We start from the raw sequence: 27,316 nt of genomic DNA, 5'->3' as shown, positions 1-27,316 counted from the left end.
ATAAAATCTGTCTAGTAACGGCTCTTGAGGCAGATTTTTTCCCGCGATCTACTTCCTTGTCACCTAATGCCTTGCAATCGCTCAGTTGTGAATGCAGATGGCTTCCGCAAGCAAATATAGGTTATCAACAGGGGAAATAGAGGATTTATCAGGGAAACATTTCAGTGATTCTGATGAAAGTTTGACAGATTCAGGTGACAATTTCAGTAACGTGTATGATATTGCTGTAAGTGAAGTCCTTGGTTTTGAATCGGATATGTAACGTCTTCTCAATGTAAAAGGAAATCATCCTGGTGGTGTTGTGAGCAGCCAAGCTCATGGGGAGAAGGAAAATTATGTCGGTGAAATTATGCCTGAGGAAGTGGAAAAGATGGTAAAAAAAACTCCATTGTCATAAAGCAGCAGGAATAGATGAAATTAGACCTGAAATGGTGAAATATAGTGGGAAGGCAGGGATGAAATGGCTTCATAGAGTAGTAAAATTAGCGTGGAGTGTTGGTAAGGTACCTTCAGATTGGACAAAAGCAGTAATTGCACCTATCTGTAAGCAAGGGAACAGGAAGGATTGCAACAACTATTGAGGTATCTCATTGATTAGTGTACCAGGTAAAGTATTCACTGGCATCTTGGAAGGGAGGGTGCGATCAGTCGTTGAGAGGAAGTTGGATGAAAACCAGTGTGGTTTCAGACCACAGAGAGGCTGTCAGGATCAGATTTTCAGTATGCGCCAGGTAATTGAAAAAAGCTACGAGAGGAATAGGCAGTTGTGTTTATGTTTCGTAGATCTAGAGAAAGCATACGACAGGGTACCGAGGGAAAAGATGTTCGCTATACAGGGGAACTATGGAATTAAAGGCAGATTATTAAAAGCAATCAATGGCATTTATGTTGACAATTGGGCTTCAGTGACAACTTATGGTAGAATGAGTTCTTGGTTCAGGGTACTTACAGAGGCTGTAATCTTTCACCTTTGCTGTTCGTAGTTTACATAGATCATCTGCTGAAAGGTATAAAATGGCAGGGAGGGATTCAGTTAGGTGGAAATGTAGTAAGCAGTCTGGCCTATGCTGACGACTTGGTCTTAATGGCAGACTGTGCCGAAAGCTTGCAGTCTAATATCTTGGAACTTGAAAAGAGGTGCAATGAGTATGGTATGAAAATTAGCCTCTCGAAGACTAAATTGATGTCAGTAGGTAAGAAATTCAACAGAATTGAATGTCAGATTGGTGATATAAAGCTAGAACAGGTCGATAATTTCAAGTATTTAGGTTGTGTGTTCTTCCAGGATGGTAATACAGTAAGTGAGATTGAATCAAGGTGTAGTAAAGCTAATGCAGTGAGCTCGCAGTTGCGATCAGCAGTATTCTGTAAGAAGGAAGTCAGCTTCCAGACGAAACTATCTTTACATCGGTCTGTTTTCAGACCAACTGTGCTTTACGGGAGCGAAAGCTGGATGGACTCAGGATACTTTATTCATAAGTTAGAAGTAACAGACATGAAAGTAGTGATAATGATTGCTGGTACAAACAGGTGGGAACAATGGCAGGAGGGTACTCGGAATGAGGATATAAAGGCTAATTTAGGAATGAACTCTATGGATGAAGCTGTACGCATAAACCAGCTTCCGTGTTGGGGTCATGTGAGGCGAATGGAGGAGGATAGGTTACCTAGGAGAATAATGGACTCTGCTATGGAGGGTAAGAGAAGTAGAGGTAGACCAAGACGACGATGGTTAGACTCGGTTTCTAACGATTTAAAGATAAGAGGTATAGAACTAAATGAGGCCACAACACTAGTTGCAAATCGAGGATTGTGGCGACGTTTAGTAAATTGACAGAGGCTTGCAGACTGAACGCTGAAAGGCATAACAGTCTATAATGATAATGTATGTATGTATGTATGTAAGGAGCCTGCTAATGCTTTACAATGGGAAGACAGGTCGAATTACATGAATCAAGGAGAACTGTTTACTGGGAACACAGGAGCTCAGAACAAAGCGATAAAAGGTTTTTAGGTATTATTTATGGATCAGATTGTAAATGAGACATGTTCTACACAAAATTCAATTTTAAGGTAAGATAGCTATAAATTTTTCTAAAAGAGTGGAGGTTTCATGGAATGTATATGAAAAATTATTAAAATCTGCAAAACAGTACCGAAGTTGCCCTTCTTTAAACTAAGTCCTGCACGATTCTGACAAAAACCACTACCAAAATTAGAATCCCTGCATCCCAGGGACAACCAAGCTTTTGAATCCAGCTTGGTGAAGGGTTAAAGAGATCAGTCCTGTGACTCTGGCTTGTCTTAAGGGTTTCGCTATACCCTATCTCAAATTACCTGGGCGATAAGAATAACAAGTCTGGCCGCGTGCACGTTGCAGAACTAGTCGCACAAAAACATCAATCAAGAAACCGCAAGATCGATAACTAGTTCAAATAATCTGTAACCAACATGTTGTAAGTCCGCCACAGCCGGTCCCAAGTCCGGCTGAGAAAGGAGGAGGGACTCTGGTCACACCCTGTAGAGATCTAAATTGACAACAGTATGAGCAGGGAGTAGCGACAAACACTAAATCGTGAAGTAATCAGAGGGCGGGCCAAGGGGGCAGCCCCCCCACTGTGCTTTGGGGACTGTAGGCCAATAACCTGCATCTCCGAGAAAACATTATTACTGAAAATGCAATAAAGAGAAACCATACAGAAAAACAGATGATTTTTGGCATGAAACACATCACAAAAATTGGATGTAGGAATATACGAACACTGCGGCAAACAGGAAGATTAAAACAGGTCTGCACTGAGATGATGGAACTACCAACTTGCTATCTTGGGATTAAGTGAGGTCCGGAGGATGCCATCGAGAAAGAAGCACTTAGATGGAACCTGCAAGGAGCAAGAAAAAGAGGAAGACCAAGGATGGCCTGAAGGAGAAGTGTGGAAGAAGAGATGAGGGAGGACGCCAAATGCTGGGCAGAATTACAGCTGATTGCCAGAAGACGGAACTAATGGCGGACTTTTGTTGCAGCCCTTTGCTCCGAAAGAGGACACAGGATACAACATTTATACAATCACCAGAATTAATAAAGATGATATTCAGTACAATTCTGAAGGATGTCGCCTCCTGAAGAAAGATAGGTTACTTAATTCCCTCCATAATGTAAGAGAGGTAACATAAAGGGTCCACCTTTTCAATACAAATAAATGTTATAACAACATATTACTTGGAACTAGTTTCAACGCTATTTAGCGTCATCTTCAGCCAAAATGTGAGAAATAGGCATAGGTGAATACATGCAAACATATACACTACACAAAATGTTACAGCATTATGAATAAATAAGAGTAAAAAGAGACATAAAATAGCGAATTACAAGTTCGGAACTTGTCAGTCATCAAAACAGTCCATGAAGGGTGAATCAAAACTATTACTCACATTTTGGCAGAAGATGACGCTAAATAGCGTTGAAACTAGTTCCAAGTAAATATGTTGTTATAACATTTATTTGTATTGAAAAGGTGGACCCTTTATGTTACCTCTCTTACGTTCTCAGTTCAATACGGACAAAAGTCCCTCCATATCGTCGTCATCACTGTCGGAGCCATTCACATTTATCACTATCCGTTCAATGACATCGTCTACTAACTGGTCTGTTTCCCACATTTGTTTTTCTTCTTCTGACGTGTTTTACACACATTTCCCAACGCTGAGGGGTCGCTAGTTCAATCCAGATTTTTTACTTCCACAAGGGTGAAAGTTTTGTTGTTCCTAGCCACATGACTCTTAACTTGGCTCCACACACTTTCAATTGGATTTACAGAACAATGGTACGGAGGTAACCTTAAAGGTCGATTCACACATCTCCGGGACGTGACGGCGTTCTCCGTTTCCGTATCCGTCCTTTCCGACATTAATATTTCACGTCTGTTCTCACACTTCAGTTCCGTGCAGTTATAAGTCGGCAATCAAGTGTTCCATGATGAGTTTTCTTAGTGATGATGAATTGTTAATGATAGCTATAATCTTGGATGAAGAGGAGAAAGAGAGGAAGAAACAGTGGGTTCATCCTATATGGAAACGCAGGGATAAGGAAGGAGAGTTTTCTACTCTATATAAGTGCTTGAAGGACGACGAAGTAAAATTTCATGGATATTTCAGAATGAGCAGAAATACATTCAGTGAGCTGTTTAAGAAGGTAGAGCCTTTAATTACAAGAAAGGACACGTTTTGGAGACCTGGAATTACACCGATGGAAAGACTGGCTGTATGCCTGTGGTAAGTAGACTTAAGTAATATTAAAATAAAATGAAAATTAAGTAGGTACATTCGTGTTCATGACAACAGTTTTATAGTAGCATAAATGTACAAAAATACAATATTTTGTAAAACATCATACCGTGAACTTTACGAGAAAGAATTTAAGAAATATGTATTTAAAACAGCAGGAAAAAATAACTGAAATCATTAGTGTTTTTGGATGTTGAAATAACTGTCATGTTACTGAGTTGATTTTTCACCAAACTTCTGCCAATAAAGTTGTAGGTTATCTTCATTGTTGTTGATTGTTGAACACGATGAAGAACTGAGACGATCTGTAGTCCCATTTTCTGGTAGTGCCTCTAAGGGTTGAAATGCCCTCTCACCAGATGCTGTTGTCGAGCTGGTACTATGCTCTGTCAGCATCATCATTTCATATTTATGTGCGGTTGCAAAAATTTCTGATTTAGCTAAACTCAGATAGTATGGACAGTGACTTCAACATAGGCGAAATTCCAAATAAAAAGGCATCAACGGGGTGTTGTAGATGTTCATTGGCCCGGTTAGATATAGCTGAGCCCTGCGCAGAATTTTTTCGATGATGTATTTCATCAGTATCGACGATGCTGTTGGTTCATCCTGTAGCCTCCTTTTCTTACAATACCTTCGAGGGGTTGAAAACATCGAGGAGTCAGTTTTATCACTGATGTTTCCTTGTTGTTTACATCGTGATGTACAGGCTGCTGCTTGCATTGCGGTTGTTCTGCTGTATTTGAAGTATCATGTTCTTCCTCGTCTTCACTTTCAAAATCGTCATCTGCAGACAGATTGATGTTTCCCTTAGTTTCTCTTTCATTGAAGTATTTATCCAAGAAACTTAATTGATCCGCAATGCCTCCCCACTTTTAGTTCTCAGTTTTTTTCAGCCACTTCTTATAATTATCCCTTAGATTGTTCCACCTTGCTTTGCACCTTTCACCTGGAAACATAAATAAATTATTTAGGTCTTTACACTTTTGAAATTAGGTACGAATTTAATTAATAATTAAGTATTTAATCGTTGTAGCAGGGACGTGTTTGTGTTTACTCATGATAAATTTATGATGAATTCATAAAATTAGGTATTTTTGTATTTGTTGCAGATTCCTGGCAACCGGAGATTCATTTAAAACAATATCTTACAGCTATCGTCTTGGGCATTCCACTGTACACAAGATTGTGAAAGAAACTTGCGAAGCTATAATAAGAGCACTGATACATGAAGTATCATCCAACAGAAGAAATGTGGAAAGCCACAGTGAAAGACTTCCAAGAACACTGGAATTTTCCGAACTGTTTGGGATTAGTTGATGGTAAACACGTCGTCATTCAGGCTCCGCCGAACAGTGGCTCCCAGTATTTCAATTATAAGAAAACATTTTCAGTTGTTTTATTAGCACTTGTAGATGCCAACTATAACTTCATTGCTGTCGACATTGGATCGTACGGTAAGAACAGCGATGGAGGTGTGTGGGCTCATTCGAATATTGGGAAAGCTCTTGAACAAGGTGCCTTATCAGTTCCTGGATATACATAACTGCCAGGTTCGTCCGTTGAAATACCACATGTAATAGTGGGTGACGAGGCATTCCCTTTAAAGTCATAAATTATGAGACCGCATCCAGGCCAACAATTGGAATATTCAACTATCGACTCAGCCGTGCTCGGAGGGTAGTTGAAAACACTTTCGGTATTCTAACCCAGAAATTTCGAATTTACAACAGACGAATTCAATCAAAGCCGGAAAGCGTTGATAACATAATACTAGCGACTTGTGTGCTACACAATTTCATTAGAAAGTATGGCGACAGTGCTTTCACGCTTATAAATGAAACAAGTGATTCCACAAACCAAGAGTTTGTCAATCCACAGCTCCAAAACTTACCCCCTCGTGGTGGGAATTCGACCAAAGAGGCTTTCTGCATAAGGGATAAGTTAAAAGATTATTTCTGCTCAGAAGCTGGTTCAGTACCGTGGCAAGAACACATATGAAAGATGTCGATAACGTCACTTAGTGAGTGGCTGAAGACCACCCCGATATGCTAGTATATTAAGTTCTGAGAATGTCAATTTTTAGTAACATAATTAGTATATTATGATTAATATATTATTTTATATAGGCCTACTGTATATGATTATACTCGTATAACTGTTATAACAATTGTTTATAATGTTATGTTTATAACTATATTAAATTTGGATTGATATTTACATTGTCGCAGGTACATAAGCGTCAACTTGTTAAACATTTAGAAGGTTGGGGGGGGGGGGTCCTGCAATAAAGTGAGGTATTAGTAAATTATTTACTACAACTACTAGAGAAGAAGGTATTAATGATATTAGTACACTACATTTGCTTTTAATTACTTGAAAAATTAAATAAATGAAATTGTTGATTAATTTTTAATGCCCCTGACTTTGTAGGTTGGGGGCAGAAAGTACCTTGTCGCATTAAAGTCGGTGCCTATGTACAGACAGACTGATTTTCTTAATCTTAAAAGCAGAAAAAGTTGGTTACCTACCTCAAATACAGTAGAGATAATACGCGACACTGAGCGAGATATCGAGGGACAGCTACTGGAACTCACTCTAGCGGATAGACCTGAACAGTACTGTTTCTCTCATAAGAGCACGTGTATTTTTGTGTGAAGTTTTTGGTGTTATTTATGCGTTTTCAGTGAGTTGACATAAATAAATAGTAGTGTGTGTCATTCCTTGATATCTCCTCTCAACATGAGGGGAAAGGTATGTACTGTGTTTGGCTGCAGTAATTACGAAGTAGAGAAAAATGCGCGGTCGTTCTTCAGGTTCCCTCGTGACAAGAACATGTAAGTAATATTGTGTTTGCATATATATTCTTCCAGTGACAGAGATTTTTATAGTACTTCATAATCTTCTGACCCGCTCGACCCATATTTTAACTGGCATAAAATGTAATACGCATATTTTATTCTATAGTGCAGCAGTTAATCTTCAATACCGATGTGTTGTTGTAGGTGTGATCTGTGGGTTTTGAAATGTCACAGAAGCGATTTGGATAAGGTGTACAAGAAAGAAGGGACGTTACGCTTATATAAGAATTATAAGATCTGTTCAGAACATTTCCAAGCCAGCGACTTTCGAAATCCTCGACAATACAGCCAAGGGTATGTTACATTTTTGCTCTAATTGTACGTAAATATTCCTTAAAGGATCACTATCGACAACATTTTCATACGTTTCTTTCTTTATCCCTGTTCTCAGATTAAATCCGGGATTTTATAGATTATCTTTCTGTTAGTAGGCTTCATGTTAAGAGGAAAATTGTCCAGCTATTAAATGTTAATTCGCTGGGCTGAGTGGCTTAGACGGTTAAGGCGCTGGCCTTCTGACCCCAACTTGGCAGGTTCGATCCTGGCTCAGTTCGGTGGTATTTGAAGGTGCTCAAATACGTCAGCCTCGTGTCGGTAGATTTATTGGCACGTAAAAGAACTCCCACGGGACTAAATTCCGACACCTCGGCGTCTCCGAAAACCGTAAAAGAGTAGTTAGTGGGACGTAAAACAAAAAACATTATTATTATTATTATTATTATTATTATTATTATTATTATTATTATTATTAAATGTTAATTCATTGCATCATATGTGTAAGGAATATCTTTCTGCTAGTAGGCTTCATGTTAAGAGGAAAATTGTCCAGCTATTAAATGTTAATTCACTGAATATGTGTAAGGAATGTGCCGATATTTTTGTTGATAAGTGTCTTAATGTGATGATACAATGTTTTTAAATGAGAAAAAAGACAAATCCAACCGTAAGAGTTCAGGCAGGAATGCTAAAGCTAAAAAAGTAATGTATAAATGAAAGATCAAGCCATTTCACACCAGTCCATTTCACTTCTTGTTTATATGTCTAATTTCAGTCTTTGAATAATAACCTTTTAAATAATTCTTCATTCATTTATCCAGAATTGCTTTAGCAACTTCGAAGTTAATATCTCAATAGCACTTTCTTTCTAGACGTAATTTATTTATCCATTTCCGTATATACAATTCCATTGATATTTGAATTTAGCGCGATTTGTTCAGGTCAAGTCACTAGGAGCGCCACCGTCGAATTGTCTCCCATTTTAGCAAGGCGAAATCCGTAAGTGTCGCGTATTATCTCTACTTATTTGCCTACCTTCAGCTTCCATTTTCTCGCCAATTTCCTCCCATGCACGCTTCTTCAAACCACTATCCATATATTTCGAATCAGCTAAATTATATAGAAATGAGTGTGCCTTCACTAATTCAATCAGCAGTTCGTCCTTCATTTTGGGAGATAAAGTTCAAACGTACACAGATAACCTCAGTACTCTACGAAAGCAGAGAAGCAGGAAGGCGCGATGAGAGAAATCACGTCCGTGAAAACAAGAAAATATCGTTGGCGAGCGAATACGTATTGCCGGCACGGATCACGGAGAAGCACTGAAGGTCACGGCGAATGACGTCAACGGAAGTGTATGAACTCATCCCTTCGTTTACATGGCGACGATATTTTATTTTCACGGAAGATGCCGTCACGTCACGGAAAGCGCCGTCACGTCCCGGAGATGTGTGAATCGACCTTAAAACTTGCCTTCCTGATTGTAATGCGATATCATCTACTCGATACGCGCCACACAAGTCTAATATGCTGTGAGATGACATTAAGAAGTAGTGGCTACTAACCTCATCTCATTTTCAAGCGTCCTACCAGGATTTGCATCACTAAACTTCTTAAAAATGTTACGAACACACTGTTTTTTCTTCGCTTCTCAATGCTTTTCCCTTCTTATGCTTTATGTGACAAGGGCCAGCCGGGCTCACCCATCTTCACTCCACATGGAACTTTAACAAAGGTTATGTAAATATAAATTAAAACAACTAAATCCTAAACACTAAGATAAAGACTGACTACCAACTTAATTAATGATATATTACTAAATATTACCACGAAAGAAACTCGTATGCAAAGTCACTAGCTCGCCAATAACACAGCAGTAAACAGAAAGCGCATGGGTTGTATGCTAGCTAAATAAACCGCTAGTGAATACTGCTAGTGAATACTGCAATGATTGTTCTGCTGTTGACACATTGTCCCTCTCAAAAGGCACTTTAATGCATGAGTATCAATTGTAAATTGAAACTAAACATCTTTTTGAAAGTGAAAAGTGAAGATAAACAAATTTAGAAGTAGAAAGGTTAGTCGTTCAGATGTAACTGGAATACGTGAATCCAGCTAACATCCGACTGGATAAGTAAGTTCGTCCACAATTATGGGCTATTACACTTTTATCTTTATATTTAGTGGGCTCTACGTTCATCATGCTAAATACCTTTTCTCTTATTCAGTTACAGACAATACTCATAAATCATTCCAAGGGTAGAACAACGTACAAAGGGGAACATCAATCCGATAAGAATGGCACAAAAATTCCAAGAAACATTTTATCATATGAGCACCTAACTAATGAATGATTTGACAACATGTTCCAACACACACGCTTTTAACTTCTAAAATAGTACCATCCAACTACGCTTGTTCCTAATGGGATATTCAAGCTCAACAAGATCGACATTATACCACGGTTCCGGTTTTGTAGCTGCCTTACTTACGACACAGGTGATCATAAGCACCTATGGATGAACACATTTTTACAAACTATCAACCTAATGATTTGTCCAACAGTTGGTGAAGTTCCAATTTGCACTTTGGACAACTTTCAGTCAATGTATTATAGTTTTAATTGCTTCCTTGTCAAAAATTCTGGGTTTTAATTGATGAACACATTTTAAACCTATGTAAATATCATCTAAAGCACAATTTTTTGTATACATTTTTTTAAGTACAAGACCATTGTGTTTAGGTTGAAGTTCAAATGTTTCATTGGATTAAGAACTTGACCTTAAGATTATCATTAGGCTGAAGATGCCCAAAACAAGGGTGAAACATGTACCTAATTAGTAGATGTAAATCATGTAGGATATAATCACTACAGAATATAATTGTATTGAATAGGTGGACACAGTAAATTTTTTTCTTGAAACAAATTTACTTATTGTTATCTTCAATATGGAATAGATATGAGATTAGTTAGGCCTACTTGTAATTTAATACAGCTGTCGCTTCCATTATACATATTTTTCACCCTTGTCACTATCTGCTCATTAACTGCTTTCACTCTTACAGCTTCCCAGATCTTGTTTCTGCGGACACTGTCGTATGCCTTCTCTATGTCCATAAAGGCCATCACCAAATCTTCCCCAACTCGTAGCTGCCTCACTGTGAATATGAGGTCAACACTTGACCTTCCTTGTCTTGAATTCTTTTTCCACTGCCTTCCTTATTTGCTTCTCCAGCTATTCAATAGAAATTTGCTACCTCTACTACAGTGGTAACACCAAACAAGGCACAAACACAGTTAGAAGGGGAAGGTAAGAGTACAATACACAATATAAGAAAACACTACACACTCGGAAAAACAGTAGCTAGCATTATGCGGATCTCCAACAAAACAAGTACGTAACTATCAGTAGGGCCAACTAGTGAACGACAAAACGGGAAGATGGAAGGGCTGGGAACCTACCAAAGGCATGGACATGGCTTAGATAGCGGATTCCGAAATAAATCCCCGTGATCCTTAGATTTGAAAAATATTATTTACAAAATAATCTTACAAATACATTCGAAGTTACGAGCTGTAAGTTCAGTGGTATCCATAGCTTATTTCGTAGCAGGGTAAATTCAAATTTCAAAACAACTATACATCTAGTTACCAATGCAGTAGTACAATGCAATTTACAGGTTATCCAAAGTCTAGCGTCCCTCAAGTGATACAGAACTACCAGAGGCAAACCCCAAGGGAAATAATATTAAACTACAATATACATATTTTAGTGAAACAAGGAATGGGAATGCCTCAGAAACGAACAGGTAAGTCCAGCTGAAAAACTAAGGCGTCATAAGTAAGTAATTTGGTGAATCTAGGCGAGGTTAGGGCAGACTCCTGTACGAAAAGCAAATCGGAACATTACGGAAATTTTAGCAGGAACGGAATTCAAGAGTGCTTACCCGAGGAGAGTGCCATCCCGGAAGCTGGGGGACGTCAACCAGATAGGCTGCTCGCAGACAGATAAACCGAGACAGACAGAATTCAGGATACAGAATTAATTCGAACACTGCCTCGCTCACTATATATAGGAATTACTGGCCTTGGAGGCAGCCAATCAGCGTGCACGTGTTCCCTATCGCCACCTAGACTCACCAATCACAACCTTACTTTCGATCGCGAACTTTAATTAACATTCTAGAATACGCATGATCGCGAAAGTCGTATTTTTCCAGAATAGACAACACACTTTCTAGAACACATACCAACGAAGTAACACACCCTGTACAAAAGTTATGTAACTTTCTGGATCTTTCCAGGAACTATAGACAGAATTCTACTATTTACAAATGCCTATGTTACAACATTATACAGTACAGGTTAGGTCAATAAAAATAAAACATCATATATTTTACACACAAAGTCTTAAAAAAAAAAAAAAAAAAAAAAAATACATTCCACTCGCATTACATAGTTCACTTGTAACAAAATTAATTAGTCATCGTTTTGAGAAAAGTTTGACAACTGTTAGTCGCCTGTAATTGACCGCACTAGGTTACACTGCGCAGGTCCTGGAAACAACTATCTGTACTCAGCAGCCTTCAATCAATCTGATCTGCATTTAGCACTGTGACAGATACCCTCTAGTCTCTTTACCTAGTCTTTTCTTAAATTATATATTGCTAAGTGATTCCAATCCTCTTTGTATAAATTAGTATACTCATGTTCATAAAAAAAAATTTAAAAAAACACCTTAAAAGACTAGAGATAGCAAGTTCATATTCACAGGACATGTTCATTAGTACGTTCTGCAGAAACGATTAGCAGTTCAGTCACCTAGGTTCAGCACGTGTCCTGTTGCCTAGTAGGCACTGGTAACTTGTTCCGTGCATGATGGCATCGACGCGTATAAGACGCGAATGGCGTCCTGGGATATAACCAACCATGCTACATTCACCTGGTTCCGCAGTTCATCTTTGTGGTTGGCACTGGGTCACAGCGCCGCACCCGTCGTTTCACCACACCCCACACATTTTCAATTGGCGACAAGTCCGGTAATCGGGCAGGCCAGGGCAAAAGTCTGACATCCTGTGACAATGAGAAGGCACGTGTTCGTGCAGCAACATGTGATCGTGCATTCTCATGCTAAAATATGGCGTCGGGGTTGTCGTGCAGAAAGCGTATGGCTACGGGTCGCAGGACGCCTTTCACCTAGTCAAACTGGTCACAGTGCCCTGGACACGCACCAACTGTGATTTGCAGCTGTACTCAATACCACCCCACACCATAAGGCCTTGAGATGGTGCTTTATGCCTTTATGCCTCTCCCCCTGTCTGCCGAGAACGAAAATCCCGCCATCATTTTCAAACAAACAGAAGCTGGATTCATCCGAAAACATTATCTGCTGTAAAATATCCAGTAAATTAAGAAATAGTACAAAATATTTTACTTGCAGAGAATAATATGGATACATACTGTACTATCTTACAACTATTTTTTCTGCTACGTCTCAGCGCTTCCGTATGTGTTCTGTTTGTCTAACACTTTCGTGTGTGATGTCTTTGATCACTGAAGTTGTTTGAATTAATTAGGTGTCGTTTTCTTCATGTTGCTCATTCGTTTTGTGCCCTAACTCATTCGTTAAATTATACAGTATATTTATTGGTCCAGGGATCGTGCTATTTTGCTGTTTGAAATGCCCACGCTAGTCATATGGGCAAAGATAAGGATAATTCACAGACATAGCACTCCCATTCGTCGGTGCTAGCCCTGGACCTCAAGAAAGAAACAAATGACGGCACGAACAGCGGAATACAACATAAGGGAGTCCTGTCTACAACCCTAAGTACGTATACATATTTCTCTAGTAACAACATTATTTCTTAATTTACCGCAGATTTTTCACTTTATTCATGTAAAACCAATTATTATGTTTCATTTGGGACAAATATTACAGTGACATTTTGTAGATACCTTTGGTCTACATAACTGCTAATCGTATCTTCTGAACATACTAATGCACATGTCCTGTGAATATGTACTTCCTATCTCTAGTCTTTCAAGGTGTACTGGCTTTTATGAACATGAGTGTATTTGCCCCAACTGTCCTCTTTATTTTAAACATCTTCATATTATGATCTTCCCTACTTTTAAAAACTCCCCTTGTGCTTATTCATTTGCCACTGCAAGCTCAGCTGCTCATCTCCTTGCTCCCAGCCCAAAGTAAAACACTACTCGTTTTCAGAAACCACACTCTGGGTCTTTTCCGGTTCTCTTGGTGGGAACCATACCGTAAGTGGGTCTTATGGAAACTTATAGGCCCTCTCTTTTACATCCTTAATCATCATCATCATCATCATACGCAGTTTCCAGCAGATGGCCGGGTCTGCATGGAACATCAGCCTCTCCATCTCCTCTTGTCTTCCCACCACTTCTCCCTATTCACTCTTGCCCAGTCCTTTCCTGTCCTCTTCTCTTCTCTGTACACACTTTTCCACTTCTTTTATCCACCTGTCTCTTGGTCTTCGTCTCGGTAGTTTTCCCGTCATCTCCATTTCGTGCATCCTCCTGGGTATCCTTTCCTCTGTCATTTTCTACATCTGAGTCTACAAGCCTCTATCCTGTTCTGTAGTGGGTTTCTTTTGCTTCTCCATTCTTGTCACTCCCATCCTGCTTCCCAGAAATTTCATTGTCTGTATCCTAGCCGCGGCTCTCTGCCTCGTTACCCAAGTTTTTCTTTTGCTTCTCTGAGAGAAATCCTTGCTCCAAACCAGGCTTCTGACACTTTCCAGGAACGCTCCTACTTGTCTCCCACCCTCGATTATTTCCTTATAATTTCTTCCAGATTCTTCTGTGATACTTCCCAGGTACTTGAAACTCTCTGTCTTCCTAAGCTGTTCCCCTCTAAGCATTAGCCCTCTCGTAGGTCTCTCCTTCTTCCTAGTTGTGATCGCAACCCTTAAATACTGTCACAACCAAGCGCTAACAAAGGGTAGTTGACATATTTAATATCATGGAAACTGATATAGATTTGATTCCCATACGGAACATGAAATATTTGTCCCGAATGAGTAAATTTATAATACCAATATCGTTGGTCCGTTATTGGACATCATAGTTTTTCCAGGTAACTCATTGCTGGTTGCCAGCGTTTCGTCCCAGTGTGCTAAGTTCGGCTTGTCAGTTGGCATGCACTAGCCATGTGTCTTGGTAGGTGTGCTATTTATCAACTGATGAGCCTAACTTAGCACACTGGGGTGAAACACTGGCAACCATGGAAACTATCGAGGCTTGTCAAAAGAGGCTAGTTTATAAAGATGTTGACTTCTATGCAGCCTCATCAAGACTCAAGGAGGTAAGATGGCATGAGATGTTACCTGTAGTTTATCCTTTCCTCCTTCCACCAACAGGTTGATGATCCTCTCCACTCTGTCTCTGTCGCGTATCCTGACGCAGTCCCGCGTCAGCGCCTTCACCTTGGAACAGAAAACGCAACATAGCATAGTGACTGACAATCGAGGTAATTAGCACAATATACTTCATTAAAACAAAACTGCATTTAACTCTCTTGCACTCAGCCTAACTAGAGCCTGCTCAAAGTGCCTTGGACTGTTTCTTTGTGATTTTGCAACCAAAATATAAAACAATTCATCATGAATTCAAATGAAAAAAAAAATCACAAAAATATGAGCATTTCAGAAATAAATACATCTTAGATGTACAAGTAACATTAATACAAAGGTGGTTCAGAAAATAATGCAGCACAATTTTTTCTCAGCCCCCAACATTGGTACGAATGCAAAATTTTATATATGAAATCTTTGAAGTTTTCAGAGTGCTCGCACAACGTTTCAATTTCTTCTGACATATTGCAGCAATGGCTGAACATGGCGTCTGTAAGTGATGTACATTATGAGCAGTGTGTCGTCATTGAATTTCTCACTGCGCATCAAGAAACAGTTCAAAACACTCACAAACGTTTGTGTGCAGTTTATGGAGCAACAGCAGTCGACAGAAGTACGCTTAGTCGCTGGGCACAGAGAGCGAGGCCATCCGGAAACGGTTCAGTACAGCTCCATGATTTGGAGCCACCCACGGCTATCATACCTGACGTGCTCATTCGCAAAGACAGACTCAGAACGACTTGGCAGTTGGCGCAGGAGCTGTCAGTCAGTTAAGGAAGTGTAGGTGTAATCATCAGTGCTCTTGATTACACACAAAACAAAAAGTGTTCATGATGGGTTCTTATGGAGGAACACAAAATTCTCAGAAAAAAAAAATTTCTTCTGAGTTACTACAACATTCTGAAGTGCCTCTTGTTGTGTATTGTGACAGGTGATGAAACCTGGGTTTATCATTTTCAACCCGAAACAAAATACCAACCACATTCACTACATTCAGCCACGGGTGGAATGATCTGTTGTTTACTTCTCGTGAATATCCCGACTCTCTGCAGAAGAAAAAATTTGAAACAACTGTTTCCGCTGGTAAGGTCGTGATCACTGTGTTTTGGGACTGTGATGCCGAGAGGCACCACCATTAATTCTGAAGCGTACATGCCCACATTAACCAAACTCAAGAAGCCCCAACAACCCAGGTGATTGCTTGCTTCAACATAACCCACACCCTCAGACAAGTTTGAGGACGTCTGATCACATCACAAAACAGTGTTACACCATCCACCCTGTAGCTCTGACCTACCTCCCTCAGACTTTCACTTGTTTGGGCCATTGAAGAATGCAATTCGTGGGAGACATTCTGAGAATGACAAAGAGGTGATTCACACAGTGAAGAAATGGCTTTGTGAACAGAACAACAAGGAGTTTACTTCTTCGTGGAGGACGTGCTCTGGCTGTCAACAATGCTGCCAACCTGTTTACTTAAGATCTAAGATCATTCTGTAGCTGAATTAATTTATCATTCTGGTTAGTGACCAAGACCCCAGGTTAAGCTAAGAAACAGCTTTTAGGTCTCTAGCATTCTGTAGGGCGATAACAGCGCATTCTATTGGACAGTGGCAAAAGGCTGAATTAATTTATAATTCGGGTCAGTGACAAAGTGATTGGTCTGGTCTGGTTAGTGACAAAACCACTGAACTCTGACGAAGTAAAGAGGGATCTGGGGACATAAACTCCCAGGTTAGGGCTGCAACGTGGCGTTTAGATCTACCATTTTGTAGGACGATAGCAGCACATTCTATGTGGGCAAGTGCAGTGCACCCAATTTGACACGTTCCCATGAATATTTTCTGTTCTGTATTCCCATGGGTTTCCTTTAAATGTTCTATTTATTTGCAGTTTTATTCTGCCGGAGTTAGTAACGCAATCTAATTATCATCATTGATGGTAACGACATCACATGCCTTTTCATGCTGGCCAATAGGAATGCAAGTAGCTACTTCAGCAATGGACAATAGAGAGTGCTGCTCTTTATCTCTAATATAAATAAAATCGTAACGACCATGTGCCTGTACACAGACTATTTTAGTGAAATTTTTATTCACTTACCCATTTCAGGTGTAAGAATGACCATCTGCATGTTTTTTAGCTTTGGTGCCTGTCTGAGTTCTTATAACTTGAAAACTACTGGATATATTTCTACCAAACTTCATATTTAGAATCCACCTATCCTTGGGTAGGTTTTAGGGCCAATATTGTTTCTAAATCCCTGAAATGACTGGGGGTTTATAGAAAACCGAAACTGTTATTTTGCACTCCCACAAAATAGACACGACCAAACTTAAATGGAAATCTACCTGCCTTAATGGAAATCAATTTCTAAAACTTTTTTCTCGTGTGCACCATTTCGATACAAGGATTTATAAGGGAAATATCATAAATGGACTATTTTTCACTCCAAGTTCGGAGATTTTTTAAAAGCTTTTTTGTCGATTTGTCTGTTTGTCCGTTTGTTGAGTTCTTATAACTGGGGAAACTACGGTACTCTATACATTTCTACCAAACTTTATATCTGTCCTTGGGTAGGTATTAGGGTCAATATTATTTATAAATCCTAGATTGGTTTGGGGGTTTGTAGGAAGTCGAAACAGTAATTTTATCCTCCCACAAAATATATATGACCAGCCTTAATGGAAATCAATTTCTAAAAATGTTTTTCTCATGTGCACCTTTTCAAGGGAGTTATCATTAATGGACTGTTTTACAGGCTGTCATGTCATTTCAAGTTGGCTTAACTAAAGAGCCATTTACTCTTTTCGATTGAACAGATAATAAGAGTCAGCTACTCCCAGTTTCAGATGAACAACAATGCGGAACCGAGAAATAGGGAAAATTATGCACAACTTTGGACCGGGAACTCTACCGTTCAATAAAGCCTGTGATCTGCCCCATTCTGTCTCCATTTTGTTCAGCTTTGTCGTACTTCACGTTACTGCCACGTGTTTTCAATTTAACATGCCGTAATACAGGCACGTAAGTTTGCATAAATTGATGAAGGAATCGTGAAATCGATTACCAATTCCTGTGCGAAGAACGGTTACATATGCTAGTTAGGTTATAAAAGTAACTGTACTTCTGGGGGCAGATTGGTGTGTCGCTGAACATCGCATTGAACACATCTCTCTTCTGAAAGGAATTTGAGTAAGATTTGCATAATTTCTACTTCCTTATAATGTTACAAACCTTGGGTGGCATGGCGTCAACTTTTGTCAAAGTAACTTGCATTACATGTTCACAGCAGAAGCTAACTTACTGAAATCAATGGTGAAAAGACACACTGTCTATGATTAAGACACGACGTAATAGTTACAACCCTATTAAAGAATGGAAATTTGAAAGTGAATGAAAAGAAAACTAAGGTAATGATTATAAGGAAAAATATTAGAGAAATCAATATCTAGTCTTAGGAGACAGAGACTAGAAAGAGGAGACAAGGACTCTCAGTCCTCGACAAGCTCATTTCTGCTTCATCAGGGGGACTCACATCAAGTGACCATTTTGACAGATCTCCACTCTTGATGAGCAAAGTGTGGAATAAGAAGAAAGCTGGATAAAGAGAAGAAATGAGAAGAAAAAACGTTTACATCGATGAGAGGACCTAAAACCATCACAGCGAAGAGGGGCATGTTGGAATTTTGGGGAAAGGAATGTGTACAAACAGCAAAAGAGCTCCACTCACATTCTCAATCTTTATTTTCTCTCCTTCTCGGATTTCCTTCATGTTTTCTTCTTTAATCACAGGTAAATGTCAGCTCAACGTCTTGTCTGGAACAGAATAACAAAAACAATAATGTAAAATACTGTACTCCAAGTATTGAGGATGTGTATTCCCCAGGAAAAAATAATACAATAAAACATATTAAAAGTTAATGAATTCTCGAAATGTACTTGTGTAGGCAAGTCAATAAGTATCTGCAATTTTCCTCTGATTGTCTTTAGGTTGGCTGTATGGCACTGTGTGCTCACCAGTCGCTAGATGGCACCGTTGTCTACGTCTGTGGTAGGTTTCAGCGTTATCAGATCAGTACAGCTGCCCTGTTGCGACGTAAAGGTTGCCGTGCCACAAAACTGTTTGCACCAAGGAAGAACAGTGCTCCACAATTCCTTTTTTTTTTTTTTTTTTCCTGCCCCCGGTCTGAGGGTGTACCAGGAGCGGAAATTCATAGAAGACTTTCAGCACAATATGGGGACAATGTTTTGCCACAACGAAGTGTTTGCCAGTGGACTGAACAGTTCAAAAGGGGTCGCACAAGCGTGAAAGATGAGGAAAGATCCAGGCGTCCATCTGCAGCGGTAAATGACGCCAATATTGAATGCGTGATATGATCCTGAATAAGAGACGAGCGAATGTTGATGATGTGGTAAACCGTATGCACTTTAGCCATGGTTCTGCATATGAAATTCTGCTCCGTTCAACAGGTGAAGGAAGCGGGGCATACGTGGCTTGTTGCGCAACGAAAAACCGTTTCTGCAGAGGGTACCAGAAAGCTTGTGAAACGGTGGACCATGTGCATTAAAAAGCAGATACTTATTGACTTGCCCTCATATATATATTTATGTATTTGGTGTATTAGAAAATATACTAGAGTTTGAACTGTATTGACAAGGCGAACCTTTAAATAACTAATAACAGACGCGAAAGTAGCAAGAATGATGGCCGGTACAAACAGGAGGAAAGAAAGGCAGGAGCACAGCATACTTGGAATGAGGACATAAAGGCGAAGTTAAGACATGAAGCTGCTTTTTCTTGCATAACAGTACTGACTGAAACAAACTTTGTATGGATGCGTTGAAAACTCCGATGCCCAAGCTGATTCAAAGCTGCCAATCATCCAGCAATCACGTAATTCTCTCTCCCACTCCAACCAACCATGAAATTAAAGTTACAGAAATCCGTAACTTGAATTTTAAAGCTGAACTGATATTGAAGCTCAAGGTTTTCATATTCAGTGGTCACCGCACAATTTATATTTAGCCTATTTATTTCATGAAGCAAGATACTTAGAGGAACATTTTAAATTTTACTGACGTCCTAATATTATGGTCGATAGAATGAGAAATCTCCCACAAGTCATACAACGTACAGGGCATGATGCTACGATAGCAGATAAACGAGGTGAAAAGTCAAGTTCAGAGTTTAACCAAGAGTAAATCCTCTCGGTTTTAATTACTGTGATGATGGCGAACCTAGGAAGAGACATCCTCATTGGGGAAATCACACTAACAGCATTACAAATAAAGGTACAAATATTAGTTTAGAGGAAAAGGAATTATGGATTGGAATAATTCATAAAGGGAGATGTTCAATAAATTTCAGACTCCTTTCAAATCATCTAAGAAAATACTAGGTGAACAACTGGTATGGAATCTGCCACCTGGGCAACATGAGCGCTACGAAAAAAATATATAAAAATACACCATATAATCAGTGTATTTGGCTGTCTTGATAAATTCAGGGACAATTTAAGCAAAAGTATTCTGAGAGACTTAGAGAAAGTGAAAGCTATATTTTTAAAGAAACTGCTTTGCTTATCGAAATACACACCTTCGAGGTTGACATATGAACTAGCAGGAGAACCTTTCTTTATCGAAGAACTTCGACTGGATCACCAACTACCGTCCACAAGACAGTACAGTGAGGTACTACAAGAACTACTAGCAAAAAAAGAAGGAGATCCTAATTGATTTCTACTCCACAACGGCCATGACGTCAACAGAATGGAAGGGCACTGCCTATGAACTGAGACACACAGTGACCCGTTTCGCGGTGCACAGTTTTCACCATAGGATTTGTGAAACAGAGGTGTTCCATGTGCCCACACCACAGTGCATTTGTAAATTATGTAAAAAGACATGTGATAGATATCACGCTCTTGTCTCTTCTAAGAGGTTGTCGTCGATAACACAATTGTGTAAATAGTTTTATGTAATGCACATTGTGCGTACTTATTCCTTAATAATAATAATAAATAATTCAGGCGCTCAACAAATGCAACAAACAGGGTGAAGACATAATGCAAGTTACTACCTTTGAACCTAAGTAAGAGGAAAGGGATGAGCAGTAGGCAGTAGGCCTATGACTACGTGGTAAATCTTGGTATTTAGGAAAGAATCAAGTGAATTTATGCTTAAATATACTGGCTTCAGAATAGTTTCTCTTCTAAAATGCAAATAAATTACCCCAACCAAAAACTAAGAGAAATACATTCACTGGACTATAAAACTGCAGACTGACGGAGCATCTCTCTAAATGAGCACAACATAAAACACTTTTTAAAAATCTCTTCTTTTTTTGCAAGACAAAGCAAAATGACTCAACATTTGATCTTGACAATGTATACGGAAGTGTGGAGCAACGGAAAGATAAAGACGACGAATGTTCCATAACATTATTGACCACATACACTTATTAAAAATACAAACTGAGAGCAACGAGAAATTTACGCACAACGTCACACATAACCTAGAATACAATGACATTGCAAGGGCTGCTAAGACAGAAATTAATACAATACACTTCGAACTTTTTACTTCATAGACCAAATCCCATTCTACCATTTTTTTAAATCACACTGACCTGCAAAAATAGAAGAAAAGTTACCCAATCAGCATAATATGTTCATCTCTATAACGTCTGGCTCAAATATTTTTCCTCTACAACCCCTACGACCTACCTATATACAAACTTGCTTAAATTTCGCCGATTGGTACCGCCGGTAGATCGGAAGTACCCAGCAAAAATTAAAAAAATAAATAAATAACGCAGCAGTTATTTTCAAACCGTTCCGGACTTGGAAAAGTTCTTAAAAAGAACAGCACTTTGGAACGTTTGGAATACCCTGCTCCTCCTTGGTCCCAAATCACGTGCACGTGCTCTCCAACGGAATTGGTCTCGTGACATCCTGTTCACTGTTCCGAATTCGCATGCACTCCAGCAAGATTTGTGGGTTGACTGATTGTTCCAACTCCAGTAAAATGTGAGTTTCTCTACTGGTTTCGATGGTTTTTCCTTTTTTTAAAAAATTGCTTTACGTCGCACCATCACAGATAGGTCTTATGACCGGGCGAGTTGGCCTTACCACTAGGGGCGCGCGGCTGTTAGCTTGCATTCGGGAGATAGTGGGTTCGAATCCCGCTGTCGGCAGCCCTGAAGATGGTTTTCCATGGTTTCCCATGTTCACACCAGGCAAATGCTGGGGCTGTACCTTAACTAAGGCCACGACCGCTTCCTTCCAACTCCTAAGCCTTTCCTATCCCATCGTCGCCATAAGACCTACCTGTGTCGGTGTGACGTAAAGCCACTAGCAAAAAGAAAAGGCCTTTTGGCGACGATGGGACAGGAAAGGGCTAGGAGCGGGAAGGAATCGCTGTGCCCTTAATTAAGGTACCAGCCCCAGCATTTGCCTGGTGTGAAAATGGGAAACCACAGAAAACCATCTTCAGAACTGCGGACAGTGGGGTTCGAAACCACTATTTCGCGAGTACTGGTTACTGGCCACACTTATCGATATTCATTGAAACTACAGTAGTCGTGGACATTGAATTGCAGTGGACCCTAAGGGACCAGAGAAGGGAACCCTCAAAATATGAATATGTAAGAAGCGCGCGATCGACATTCTCACTGCGTTTATAACCACGTGCATCCTGAAACTCGCAATGAGGAAGCAATTTTGTAACTAGCATACACAAACACGAGGTTTGTTGATGTTTTCTATGTTTGTCCAAATCCTTGTGCCGTTTCCCTACGGGGTCGGGTATGAGGTGAGATGAATCTGTCGTGGGGGGGTTTTTATGACCGGATGCCCTTCTTGACGTCAACCTCTTCAGAGGAGTTAATGAGATGAAATGAATGACGTGAGAGGGTGAAGACCGGTGCCGGCACATAACCTACTTCTGTCACTCCATATGGGCACTGCGGGGAGGTTTGGAATTTAATCTAGGCTTTGGGCACGGAATCTAGTGATTATTGTATACCACCACCTCCCCTACCCTGCCGACCAACATTCTGATGGTGAAACTTTTTTCGACCAACGGGACTCGAACCGGTTAACCTCGGTGTCAGACCGTTTAGACTTTGGCGCCTTAACAATCATGGCCACGAGGCAGGCTTGTTAATGTTTTCTACACTGCCTGCTCGATCTGCATCCGATGGCTGCCATCGGATGCAGATCGAGCAGGCAGTGGTTTTCTAAAATTGTTATAATTCCCCCAGCTCCTAAACCCAGAACTGTTATTTGGAACGTAGTACTTTTATAGAACAGGAACAACCAGAACTGTTTCACAAAAAGGAACGACTTTTCCATCTCTAATCGGAAGTCAACTGTCACTCTTGTCACCTGTTTCTTGATTTGGAAGGTGGAGCAAATACAGTAGAGACAGCCTCTACTATATTTGGTGGGAGGCTCTATGCTCTAAGGTGGGAGGCATCGGGTGTGGCGTGGTACAAATACATATCTATAGGTATAAAAGACCAAAGACTTTCGTATTACTGTCATGTCACCAGCGTTGCCAATACATTGTTTTTCCCACTAGATCTAATCTTTTGGTCAGCGGGTAAATTTTAACACACGGTGGGCAGTGGGAAATCTAGGCTTTTTTTATGCTGAAGTGTGTGTATCTTGGTGTGTTTTCCAATTAAAGTTCTATGCAGTATGCTGTATGTAATAAAGTAATCGTTCAAAATCAAGTTCTTGACATTGACAGTCGTGTCATCAGCGAGACGGAAAAGTCCTGAACTGTTGGCGGAGCTGATATTGAGGGGATTTCCATGAAGATAAGGAAGAAGGATCACTTTAGTAATAGTAGTAATGTTGTGCCTCGGCATGCGGACTTACTAAGCCACACGGAGACAAAGGAACATAGGTTGCCAATGCAGTTGTAATCGGGCCTAAATGAGATGAATCTGAGTTTTTTAACCTTATTATTGTCCGCCTCTGTACTGCCAGAAATTTAAGAATGGCAGGAGGGCTGGTATGTGGTTGGAATGGTACCGTCAAACGGGGTAACTTCGGCCACTTTTTCGTATATTTTTTTAAATTAAAATGTGAAATATTTCCTCTAATTTTCTGAAAAATTTAATATAAGTTCTGCCATGTTTGTTCTTCATTTCTAAATATGAACATAATTATAATTGTTATTCAGTAATGAATTATGATTATCGAAAGAGTGGCCATAAAAATAACTCAGGAAACGACGTTTTCTTCGATATAGTGTTACGTCGGCCTCTGTGAATGTTTTTTAAAACCTGCAGAACGCCCAGTATGAACAACCACAAACAAATTAAAACGATTTGCAATGAAACAGAAGTATAGTGATCAAATTCCCATTTTTCACAAAGAATGGACTATTTTATTTAGCCTAAGCGTACAAGCATTTTATGATGTTACAAATTACGTGTTGCATTGCGTAGTTATGTGTAATGGTAAAAAAGATAATAAATAAAAAGTACGAAAATCATAAAGCCCAATAGTATGGAGAGAAAAGGAGATCGGAAAAGAAGCAATCTTGTAGACTGTTCTCATAATACACCGTCTTCTAAATTAGAAAATATCTGGGCCGTCAATCAAGTTCTTAATTGCGCATCGTCTGTGTCATCTGATATCCGTCTATTTATCATTGAAAATAGGAACAGTCTTTCCTCTCCCTGTCGGGATAAACTTCCCCGTTTATTGTTATTGTAGCTTTATGAATCTCTTCTAAAGCATTCTTGACGTAAACAGGATTGTAATTACAATACCCGCGGCCGCGTAATGTTTTCCCGTACGTTCTGGGCTTGGCCGAAGTTACCCCGGAAGAGGACAACTTTTATCACAAAACTATTTCCTGAAAAACCTATTTTAATAAAATGCATCAAATTAGGTTGATCAGTTACCAGACGTACGTACATTTTGACCCCATAAACCTTTGAAATGGAGAATAGAATGCTGGGGCTGGAGAACAGTTTGTTTTCTGCTGTTACCAAACAAGACAATAGTCGGGGCTGCGAAAAAAAATTGATTGACTCAAAAATGAGCCTGCCAATGTTCTTTGGACTACCGAGTGTTGATAGAGCATTCTATTGTACATGCATTTTAGTTGTTGCAAGTGGTTCATCTTTTTCCGTATAGGAGGCAGGAGAAAATAAGTGTTGCTATTCGTCAGTGGCCGAAGTTACCCTGTATGGCCGAAGTTACCCCGTTTTACGGTACATGCAGCTTACCTCCAGTGGGGGTGTGCCTGAAAAGAGCTGCTTCACCTCGGGATGAGGACACGAGTTTACTTTAACCTTATTATTAAGAAATGCACACAAGTTGTGTATATATGTTACAGTACATAAGTTGGAGATTGGATCGCGACACAACCGAAGAGGATATCAAAGAACATCTCTCCCAGAACGGAATAAACAAGATCCTCAGCTGTGAACAACTCCCCTCGCGCGGTACAAGCAAAACCTTCAAGATCGGTGTGCCCATAGGGGAAAGGGAGTCAGTCATGCAGGCGAATCTCTGGCCAGACAGGGTAATCTACCGAACTTTTCGATTTCGGAGGCAATAATTTCAAAGACGAACAATACGTATGCTGCACCAAGGAAAGTCTCGACAAAAGTGACGAGACCAAACTAACCATTCTACTGAGGAATGTAGAAGGACTGACAAACGTCACACGGCTTTCAACGCAACAAACAATGTTTAACGAAGACGCTACCGTATTTTTCGTTCCCAAGGAGCAGGAGCTAGACTCGCAGCTCAATCTGCTTCTGTGGAATGTAGAAGGACTGAAAAGCACTCTAGCGCTATCTAACAACGATCTTTTGCACACACAAGACATATTAGTCTTCGTAGAAACTCTAGCAACTAAAGCCTTGGAAATAAACGGATTCTACTCACAACATATACCAGCGACGCAAGGACCAAGAGGACGGCCAAAACAAGGAATCTCCTGCTTCTTCAAACCAAAAATGGGAAAAGGATCAAGACACACTTGTGATAAATTTCGAGAACCTTTCTATAATAGCCATATACCTTGAACCATTAATGCCAATAGAAGACATAATAACAACCATTATGATTGCCTTAAGAGAGGTGACACCGGGACAAAACATTATTATAGCTGGAGATCTGAACTGCAGATTAGACGTTCCAAATCACAGAACAAATGAACTGTTAGATATGATGATAGAGGAAGGATTCATCCTTGTCAACCAGGCGGATGAACGAACGTACTTCTCACACTCAGGATTTAGTACTATTGACTTGCAAAGATCAAAATGGAACAAAGTCTCACCGCAGAAAATGAACAGTTCATTCAAAGACGCTGTGCATGTTTTGTCGTTTCTTTGATCAAGGAACTTCAGGGCCTCCTGAAAATATGGAAACATAAAAAACTGTTGCTCGAATAAGTCCTGGCTCTGCTCTTCGACAAATTAAGAAATCTTTGATTCCATTAGTGAAGATGTTTAGCATTCCACCAGAAGTAAAGGGAAAAATAGAGGAACAGTGGGGTGCAGTAAACTTAATGAAGTTCTAGAAGGGAGTGTGAAGTCGTTAGATATAGAGATGCATCTAACATAAACCCATTTAAAGAACTAGTAATATCAATGCTATGTTTGCCGTGGTCAAACGCTTGTTCAGTCAAATGAATGTAGTAAAAACCAAAATTAGAAATAGGATGGGGACTGAGCTATTGCATTCATGTTGACGGAGCTCAACTAAGATGGCTTAGTATACGTTGCCATGAATTTGAACTGCCCCACAAGTGTTAAAACGGATTGGAACAGTACAAGCCTACAGAGCGACACCTGGAGCCACTTCGGAAAACTAAGATAGCGATGCAAAGCTATTAATTTTCTAGTTTTCGTGAGTTTTCAATGATGATTTATCTCTGTTGTAACAGCTCTGTGGGGCCTTACGCTACTTAATATAAGAGTACTAATGTTAATGATATTGAGGGGTATCATATAAATAGTGAGTAAGAAAAAATCAGTGCGTTTCATGTTAAATTTGGTGGGTTTTTTGTGTGCGTTTAGTGGCTTTATTCATGTTAGTGTTGGTGACACTGCATACCATAGTTACTCATTAATTACAAATACAATAGAGATGAGCTGCAGGGGATCTTTACATCCCTTGCCCGAATGTTCATTTGTCGCATTGGTGTCAATGTTGTGGTCCTAACATCATTTTTCTAGAATCACAATTAAGTATTTATTTATTTTCCACCTAGTCGATACAATGATTGCTTAAGGCAACTTTTAATGGTCAAAAGTGGTACATGTTTCGTATATTATCAACATCTTCAGCCACATAACACTGTTTAGATGAAAAATATATAAAATTGACAAAGTAATGCTTTAGATGAAGTGTCAATTTGTCAATTTTATATATTTTTCATCTAAACAGTGTTATGTGGCTGAAGATGTTGATAATATACGAAACATGTACCACTTTTGACCATTAAAAGTTGCCTTAAGCAATCAT

General features: G+C 39.6%; 1 protein-coding gene and 1 pseudogene across 2 annotated transcripts in view; one reads left to right on the top strand and one right to left on the bottom strand.

The window, feature by feature from the left end:
* LOC136884452 (7-methylguanosine phosphate-specific 5'-nucleotidase) overlaps positions 1-21,584 on the bottom strand; it is a 72,176-nt gene extending 50,592 nt beyond the window's left edge. Inside the window, exons 1-3 of one of the 2 annotated variants that reach the window (XM_067156632.2) lie at positions 21,539-21,584; positions 18,544-18,629; positions 14,784-14,882 (exon numbers count right to left, since the gene is read on the bottom strand). In XM_067156632.2, the coding sequence (XP_067012733.1) occupies positions 14,784-14,882; positions 18,544-18,585 (141 nt within the window). In that variant the 5' untranslated portion in view covers positions 18,586-18,629; positions 21,539-21,584. Of the gene's footprint in view, positions 1-14,783; positions 14,883-18,543; positions 18,630-21,441 lie in introns of both variants that reach the window. The other variant, XM_067156631.2, reaches the window with a different exon arrangement.
* On the top strand, positions 5,513-6,285 carry LOC137502833 (uncharacterized; annotated as a pseudogene).
* Positions 21,585-27,316: the final 5,732 nt, after the last annotated feature.

This window comes from Anabrus simplex, chromosome 12 (genome assembly GCF_040414725.1).
Source record: "Anabrus simplex isolate iqAnaSimp1 chromosome 12, ASM4041472v1, whole genome shotgun sequence".
NCBI classification, from domain to species: Eukaryota; Metazoa; Arthropoda; class Insecta; order Orthoptera; family Tettigoniidae; genus Anabrus; species Anabrus simplex.
Note: the sequence above shows the minus strand (reverse complement) of the source record. Positions and strands in the feature narration are given on the sequence as shown.